This window comes from Ricinus communis, chromosome 6, assembly GCF_019578655.1.
Source record: "Ricinus communis isolate WT05 ecotype wild-type chromosome 6, ASM1957865v1, whole genome shotgun sequence".
Classification (NCBI taxonomy): Eukaryota; Viridiplantae; Streptophyta; class Magnoliopsida; order Malpighiales; family Euphorbiaceae; genus Ricinus; species Ricinus communis.
Genome location: NC_063261.1, coordinates 13,721,994 through 13,731,342, shown reverse-complemented (window position 1 = coordinate 13,731,342; position 9,349 = coordinate 13,721,994). Strand labels below are relative to the sequence as shown.

General features: G+C 32.0%; 1 protein-coding gene across 1 annotated transcript; it reads left to right on the top strand.

The window, feature by feature from the left end:
- The first annotated feature begins 1,585 nt into the window (after positions 1 to 1,585).
- On the top strand, positions 1,586 to 8,254 carry LOC8259292 (cyclin-dependent kinase C-2). The gene is made up of 12 exons (XM_002517743.2): positions 1,586 to 1,948; positions 2,371 to 2,452; positions 2,563 to 2,653; positions 2,769 to 2,798; positions 3,010 to 3,119; positions 3,211 to 3,283; positions 3,361 to 3,481; positions 3,638 to 3,755; positions 5,107 to 5,246; positions 5,371 to 5,428; positions 7,357 to 7,427; positions 7,535 to 8,254. Exons 1-12 carry the CDS (start codon positions 1,839 to 1,841, stop codon positions 8,079 to 8,081), a joined length of 1,551 nt encoding a protein of 516 aa, XP_002517789.1. The 5' UTR covers positions 1,586 to 1,838; the 3' UTR covers positions 8,082 to 8,254.
- Positions 8,255 to 9,349: the final 1,095 nt, after the last annotated feature.

Below are 9,349 nucleotides of genomic sequence, written 5' to 3'. Positions count from 1 at the left end.
AAATCATATAGTCCAACAACACTTTACCCTATTAACTCAATGATTTGGATTGTATCTAAGAACCGAAGAGCATAAGATTGAAAAGAGAATAATTTGTGTTAAGGTTAAGATATATATATATATATATATATATATATATATATATATATATATATATATATAAGGTCTTATAATAATGATAATACCATTGAGTATATTCATTTAGGTACAATGTTTAACTTTTTTCACGCTAGTGCTTGATTAATCATAACTTATTATATACTAATTAAGATTTTAATAATAAATAATTCTTTCATTATAATTAGAGGATGTATTTAGAATGTACTTACTGTTGTAAGAATTTAATTTAATTTTATAATTTACAATAGTTCATAAATAGATTAAAAGTTGTAATAATAGATTAACTTTATTTTATCTAATTTTAAAATACTCAACTTATTAAATTGTTATGAAATATATTTGTTTATTATTCATTATTTTGTTATAGTTCTCACTAATAGTAGTAATAAATATAATAATATTATTAATATCATTATTTTTATTTTAGTCTAATTACAATTTAAATCTTAAACTTTAAACTTTTTAACAATTTTATCTAATTATTTTAAGATTTTTAAAAAATATTTGTTCTTTTAATTTGTTTTCAAAAATACTTTTCGATAACAATTTTTAAAGTTTTAAGGTAATAAATATGATGTGGAAAGTCGATTATACTTATTAAAAGAATAACAATTATAAATAAGCAAAAATAGATTATTTTAGACTTAATAATATGACCATTAAAAATCTCATATATATGCATTCTTTCACATATTTTATATCTAAATATAATAAATTTTTTATTAACTCAGTACTTTTTATGTTAGTAAAACAATTGACTTACAATATCATTTTTTTCATTATTAAATTTCAAAAATTGTTATTGAAAAGTGTTTTTGAAAATAATTTGAGAATATCGGTACTAATTTTAAAATTTTAAAACAATTAGATAAAATTGTTAAAAAATGTAAAATTCATGATTTAATTAATAATTAAATCTCTTATTTTTAATATTTTATTTATAAGCTCGACAAACATACTTGTGAGCAAGCCCATATTAGACTCAAGCTCGAGTTCATGATAATAATAATAATAATAATTATTATTATCATGAACTCGAGCTCGCTTGCGCTTATAAACATTATTATTATTATTATCATGAACTCGAGCTTGAGTCTAACATGGGCTTGCTCACAAGTATGTTTGTCGAGCTTATAAACGAGCTTGTTCACTAATTCTATAAATGAATTAAATTGAGAGCTTGTTTGCGAGCTTTATAAGCGAATCGAGCTCGAACTTAAACTCACGAGCTTATTTGCGAATCAATGAACAAATAAAATTGCGAGCTAACAAACTAAACTTAGTCAAACTTGAACTTAGCTCGATAAAATTATCAAATTCGAAATTGAATTCGAATTTGACTTATTTAAATTAATGAATAACCTTAGACGAGCTTTTTTATCAATCCAAGTTCTAAATAACTTGCGAGAAAGCCCTACCCGCACACAGGGAAATAAATTATATGAATTAAGAGTCACAATTTTATATTCTTACAACAAAAAAGTAAATAAAGAAAACATTAAAACCATCAATTTTCTTCTTCTATTCATTTATGACTTGCCCCTTTTTCTTCCCATCCTACTTGTAACATCCAAACACACTATTTCACTCAACATCAATTCTTTGCCCCTTCTTATTTAAAAAAAAAAAAAAATCTTTGCCTCTAATAAAATTAGGGTTTTGCTGTATTTGAAAGAGAAGAAGGAAGAAGAATAAGAAGAAGTGGAAGAAGAAGAAGAATGGCAATGGCTGCCTATGGTCAACTCAACATCAACGAGTCATCAGTATGGGGTTCAAGAAGTGTCGATTGTTTCGATAAATTAGAGCAGATTGGTGAAGGCACTTATGGGTGTGTTTCACGTTTTAAATTTCTGTTCTTTTCTCCGTCGTCTGCTTCAATTTCATAATTGATTATCTTAATTTCAAAATCTTTACATTATATAATAATCCCCTAATGTGCTTTAGTTGACAACTTGGTTATCTGCTAGATTTGCGTTTTCAATTTCCTGCGATCATAATGATTCCAATTGTTTTTCCTTATGATTAATTTGTTTATTTATCAATCACGCCGGCTGTTGTTTTTATCTTTATTTTGATTGTGTGCCACTATAACACAGCTCATTGTTACTCTAGCTTGAATTTAATAATTCTTTATGCAATGTAGAAGCTTTAGAAAAATATTTCCTTGAGCTTTTTATATTATAGTTTAGTGTGTGCAGGGCCCAAATTTAATTAGTGCTTATCTGCTATGCCCTTTTTTTTTAATTGCAGTCAAGTTTATATGGCGAGGGAAATAAAGACGAATGAAATTGTTGCTTTGAAGAAAATTAGAATGGACAACGAAAGAGAAGGGGTACTTCTTGTGCTTTGATCTCGCTAACGTTATATGTATGTGTGGATTTTTTTAGAAGATAAATTGGATTGTTAGATGTTTATTAAAATAATCCATTGTACTTTATGCAGTTTCCTATAACAGCAATTCGTGAAATCAAAATTTTGAAGAAGCTACATCATGAAAATGTGATTAAGTTGAAAGAAATTGTGACTTCTCCTGGTAATGCTCGTGAAACTTTTCTATATCTCGTTTTTGTGGTGTATCTTTTCATTCATTGCATTTATAAAGGTGTTAATTATTTTGTATTTCTAATTTTTCTCTGGAATTTTCTTAGGGTCTGAGAAGGATGAGCAGGGGAAGCCAGGCAAGTATACACTATGTTGCATGTGCTCCTGTTGATTATCACAGTATATGTTATCTGCATGATGGCATGTACTTGCACATGATATATATGTAAATTCCTAAATTGTTTTGTTTTTCTTTTTTGTGTAAATATATTTGTATTTTTCTTTTCTGTGTGAATGGTTGTCTTGTTTGAGAGTGATGATTTCTGATGATTAATTGTGGGATTGCAGATGGTAACAAGTATAAAGGCGGAATATACATGGTCTTTGAGTACATGGACCATGACTTGACAGGTCTTGCTGACCGCCCTGGGATGAAATTTTCAGTTCCTCAGATTAAGGTACTATGCTCAGATGAAGTGTAAGATACTTAAAAGTTTCAGTTGCTTTTTATTTTTTTATTTTTATCTGACTCTCTGCTTTTTCTTGAAGTGCTATATGAGGCAGCTTTTGACTGGTCTTCACTATTGTCATGTAAACCAAGTACTTCATCGTGATATTAAAGGTTATAAAGAAAACTAGTAATCTAGTATTCAATCCTTTTTCCCCATGTACTAAAATTGAATTGTGTTTTTACTGCAGGCTCTAATCTTCTTATAGACAATGAGGGCAATCTAAAGCTTGCAGATTTTGGACTTGCCCGCTCATTCTCGAATGAGCATAATGCAAATCTTACAAATCGTGTTATTACTTTATGGTACAGGTAAACGTTATACCCTTAATGGGGAGTGGGGATTTGATTAGTTGAACTTCCTTTCTTTTAAATAAGATGCACCATTTCTTTTCCTAGAAAAACTAAGGGAAAGAAGCATGAGAACAGTTAACATGAATCAGCGTCATTTTTTCTTTTTCGGTGCAGACCTCCAGAGTTGCTGCTGGGCACAACAAAGTACGGTCCAGCTGTTGACATGTGGTCTGTCGGCTGTATTTTTGCTGAACTTCTGTATGGAAAGCCAATTTTTCCTGGAAAAGATGAGGTAAGTAAATTAGCTGCTGTTGATTGTTCCATATGATAACTCATAAATGAAGAATTATTGTTAAATTTAGCTGTTAATGTTTTTAATTTATTGAGAGGCAAAATCTGAGTTACATTGGACCATAAAATGAGGGGTAGCTCTCCCCCTTGGCAGCTCTGATCATATAGAGGTAAAAGTTCCTACCAGAGTTGGTGGACAGGAAATCTTGGACCTAAGACACCTAAATTCCTTGTACCCTTAAGAAATGTGAAGAAACCAACAAGTATATGTCTGATTGGCTGTTAGTATATACATCTGAGAGAACTGATAAAGGAATTTTGATTATTAGTTTTCTTTTTCTTTTTCTAAAAAAGAAAAGAAGAAAGCTAAAGGGAAAAAATATTTGAGGGCTGTCTAGTCTGTCCGATCTATGTACTCTTGCCAGCAAAATGATCACATCTAGATAGATATAAGAGGAATGGTGTATTGTGATAAAAATGCACCTGACTCAAACATGATACATCAGAGCTAATTTGCATAAGTTTGACAAATAATAAGCCTATATACGTATAAGCTGATTATTGACATAGACATGATTTTCAACCTGGACTGCCATATACTACTATAAAGTAGTTTGCTGAATCTTTGTGGTCATGGTCTTCCGCAAACATCTTCAATGTAGTGGTATTAAGTTAAAATGTTAAATGAGTTTTATTAAATGGTGGGGAGTTTTTGTGTATTCAATCTCATTTATGTATCAGGTTATATACATTATACTTTATTGTAGTTTTGATGACGGTGCAGAGGCTCATCAGTGGTGGTTTTTAGGGCTGTGGTGGTGGTGGTGGTGGTTATGATAGTAAAAGTTCAATGTTTCTCCTGTAACCCCATGAACCTAGTACAACACTAGCTAGTTTACTATTCCATCCCTTTCATGGATTGAAGGAGTAAATATTATCCGTTAACAAAAATAATTTTTAGTCCATTTTAACAAAGTTATTCCAAATATTTAAATACTAAAAGAGGGTTTTCTCTATACTAAATACAGTAAATATGGATTAAATGTTATAGTTCTGAGGTATAAGCTGGAGGATTCTGAGTTTATTTATTCCACTGATTATAGTATATGAGGTGATTTGAAAAAAAAATTGCCATTTATTCATATAAATAATTGCCAGTCCTGTTTCCATGTCTGTGCCTCATGGATTGTGGCATATTCTTCAGATTTCTTTTGTTAAAGTTGTTTTCTTATTGACATTAAAGAATAATATATTGAGAGGGAAATATATATTTGGAGTTCCCATTTAGTAATTCTTGCATCAGCAATTTTCGTACATGATACCATTTTAATACTCCTCTTGTGCTACTGTAGCCAGAACAAATCAATAAGATTTTCGAGTTGTGTGGAGCCCCAGATGAGGTTAACTGGCCTGGGGTTTCCAAGATGCCCTGGTATAACAATTTTAAACCAAATAGGCCAATGAAGAGACGTCTCAGGGATCTTTTCAGGGGGTAAGTTGTAAAACTTAACCTCATTTATGCTAGAATTATATGGTTTGCAAATTTGACTTCCGCATGAGATTTATTGATTTCTATGCCTTTTATCTCAGTGTTTCTCCCACTCTTTTTCTCACAGTTTTGACCGTCATGCTTTGGAATTATTGGAGAAAATGCTAACTCTTGATCCCTCTCAGGTATGAAACATGATAATTTCATTTTGTTTTATTTTCATGATCTGAAGCATAAATTTCTTAAACATTCTGTTTATATTGGTATGCCAATTACATTAGAGTTTCATGAAAGGGTCAGTTAAACATTCTGTTTATATTGGTATGCCATTAAATTAGAGTTACATGAAAGTGTCAGTTTAAAGTTTAGTTTTTCTTTTTCTTTTTTTGGGTTCCTTGATGTGTATGATGGGCAGAATATTGAATAATTCATGAGCATAATTTTCTTAAGAAGCAGTTCTATTAGAAGTCGGATTAATTGTTTGAAACAAATCTGTATTAGCTAGTCTGACCTGGTCCAAAGGTGTGATTAGGTGAGTCTTTTACTGCTATGGCACATTAATTAGTACTAGAGCATGCTACACCTCGTAAAAAATAATCTTAAGATTTGTTGGGCGTGTAACCACGCAGACCTGTGTTCTTGTGATCAAGTAGCAATTGCCAAAGGCATTGAGTCATATTTCTTTTTTATTTAGCCATATTATTATTTTCATTTTCTGTTAACTATTACATTCCTAACTTCCTAGTATCAGTTCAGAAATTATATTTGAATTCAGACTGCATTTTTTCCTTTACTCTATTTTCACTTTTAACTAATTTATTTGTTGACCACAATTGGGAAGAAAGGATTTCCCTAGATAGTTTTATTATAAAAGCAGCTTGGGCCTTGAACTTCACGTCGATGTTCAATTTGGTTCAGTTTTAAATTTTCAGCCAAATTAGCACTTAACTTTTATTTGCTTTCCAATTAGGCCCAACTTCATACTATCCAATTTAATTTATGTAGCATGTTATCTACTAAACTTTGAAAACCAATAAAAAGCATATATTTGATATAACAATAAAATTTTTTTCAAATAATTTATATTAAACGGTCAAATTTTGGGCATAATTGACCATAATAATTTGGTCAAAAAGCTCAGACTCAGTCAAATCTGATATCACTGTTAAGTTCAGAGGTCAAGTTGCATTTTTATCTGAAAGCAGCTTTTGACAAGTCAAAATGTTAACTTAACAGATTCTTACTGGATTACAGATTTAAGGACTAAAATGTTTCACCTTTTCAAACCTCAGGGCCTAAAAGAAAATTTGGAACTGTAGTGACTGAACTGTTATTGGGTCCAACTCTCAGTTTTTTCCTTATGAATGCCTTATTGTCTCGTTGCTTTTGTATAGAAGCGCCGCGCCACTCTCTCTGAGTTTGTTGTTTTTGCCTAAAGATTTTATTCAACATGAATTACCTGTTTTTCATTTTTCTGATTATTCTCTCTTAGACTCGTGTGAGTTTATTTACACTGATTTTTATATCATATGTTGGATGATAAAAATTGGCTTGGTGAGTTGGTTGCTTCAAGTGTTGTGAGGATGCCATTTTTTAACTTATTACAGTAAATAAATGAGTCTGGAAAAAAGAAAAGAAAAAGGGGAAAGGATTTATTTGTTCCTGATGGTTATTTCTTTAATCTTCTTTGGTGGAAATAATTCTTTATTGTAAAGAACCCACTATGGTACTAAAAAGTAGGTTGATAACCCACAACAGAGGGCCTTCAACTCAATAAGGCTCAGGGTCAAGTTGCTGAACATTTGTACAAGGATTGCTGTTAGTGATGTTAGGTGTGAAGCCCGTGGCTACAAACTGAGATCCAGGTTAAAGATTTGCTGTACTCTGATCTATGATAAGTTTTAACAAATTCCAAGGGGAAAAATAAAAATGAAATAAAAGCTAGAGAAACAAAGAGCTGACATGGAGAAAAAGTGACTCTAGAATTTTATCGGGATGTTGAGCTGGTATTCTACATGCGAAATTCAAATCTTCAATTTGTATTGCTGCCATTACATTACTCTATGTTCAACTCTGTTCCTTGGGTTTTTATCATCTTTCATTATCAAAACAGAGGATATCTGCTAAGGATGCACTTGATGCGGAGTATTTTTGGACTGACCCTTTGCCTTGTGACCCCAAGAGGTCTGGTTTACTTCTTTCTCGGCTGTGCTTTTGATTCAATAGTAAAAAGTATGTGCAAGTGTTATTTAGTTTATTTTATTAATCAGTTCTTGTGATTTTTGATTCAGTTTACCTAAATATGAATCATCACATGAATTTCAAACAAAGAAAAAGCGCCAGCAACAAAGACAGCATGAAGAAAATGCAAAACGTCAGAAGCTACAACACCCACAACAGCACGGCCGCCTTCCACCGATTCAGCAGTCTGGGCAGGCACATGTGCAAATGAGGTCAGGGCCTAATCAGCAGATGCATAGTTCTCAGGCCCCAGTTGCTGCAGGGCCTAGCCATCATTATGGGAAACCTCGTGGACCTGCTGGTGGCCCAGGCAGATACCCTCCAAGTGGAACTAGTGGAGGATATAACCATCCCAACCGCGGTGGCGGTGGCGGTGGCGGTGGAGGCTATGGGAGTGGGCCATATCCTCCACAGGGCCGGGCACCACCCTATGGTTCAAGTGGCATGCCTGGTGCTCCTCGTGGTGGAGGGAGCAGTGGATATGGAGTTGGCGCTCCAAACTACCCTCAAGGTGCTCCGTATGGCAGTTCCGGAGCTGGTCGTGGCTCAAACATGATGGGCGGAAACCGCAACCAGCAATATGGTTGGCAGCAGTAATGTAATTTAATGATTAAGATGCACTAAAAGAGCACAACCAAATAACATTTAACGCATAAAATGTACTACCAAGCAGCACGATTGTGCTATATTTATATGCAGTTGTGATACCTTAACAAGTGATATTATGTTTAAAATATATCTGATGTCAAGCATCCTTAATTCGTCGTTAAGCTGTGTATAGTTCTGATCAATGTGCTGTTGAAATTTTTGCGAGTTCTAGCAGACCTAGTAGTGGCTGAACTAAAAGATGATTTTTAACTTGTTATAGTAAGTCAAATAATCAAGAAGCGATTATTTGAGAAGGTTATAAGTTAGAGATGATAATTCGTTGCATACATGTGGATATATCCATAACTCGACTTAAACAGGGTAGGAAATACTTGTTCTGTTACTAGTGACGAGGCAGAGTTTAAGCCACCTCGTCTTATTCTTGTACTGTAATTCGTCTTGAACTATATTCAAATTATTTTTATATATAAAAATTTTATTTATAAAATATAAAAAAAATATATTTTTTTAAAATATATTAAATATTGTTTAAATCTAGCTTTATTCCTTCAATTATACTTAATAATAATTAAAATATTTAAAAATATATTTAAAAAGTTAATAAAAATATACTTTTAGTATAAAACTATATAAAATAAATATAGTGAATTTTATCTGAACTCGCCCCGATTCCGTTTAAATTTTTTTTCTTATCCCGTACCCACCTTGGTCCTTGAAGGGGAGGGAACGCGGGAGGCCGAACTCGCTCCGCCCGGCTCCATTGCCGTTCCTATACAAGTTAACTTCTCTCATTTTTATTATCTATTTAGCTAGTGTATAATAGATTTTAATGGCCAAAATTAAAATCTGGAGATCTAAAGATTATAATTTAATAGATGTAAATTATATCAAGTCCATACTAGACATTTCCACAAGCCAATAACATGGCCATGGTTACTAGGTTTTCTGGGTGTTATGTTTTTAAGGACTGATATGTAGGGTATTAGTCAATTGATATTTGTCTTAGGAAAACTTAGAAAACTAAGCATGATGAATGTCAAAGTATTGCAAGTATGAGCTTTAACTCAATCTTAATAGTTTGAATTTTACTTTATTTGAAAAAATTTAATGTCTCGAATAAGCCTAAAAAGAGGTTCCGATGAATTCTTAATAATCATAATACTTTATTTATATAAGTGATAAAATAAATAGTCTTTTCTTTATATACTTTAAATATTCAGGATTTAGGATTTAAGATTTAAAGTTTAGTGCAAAGC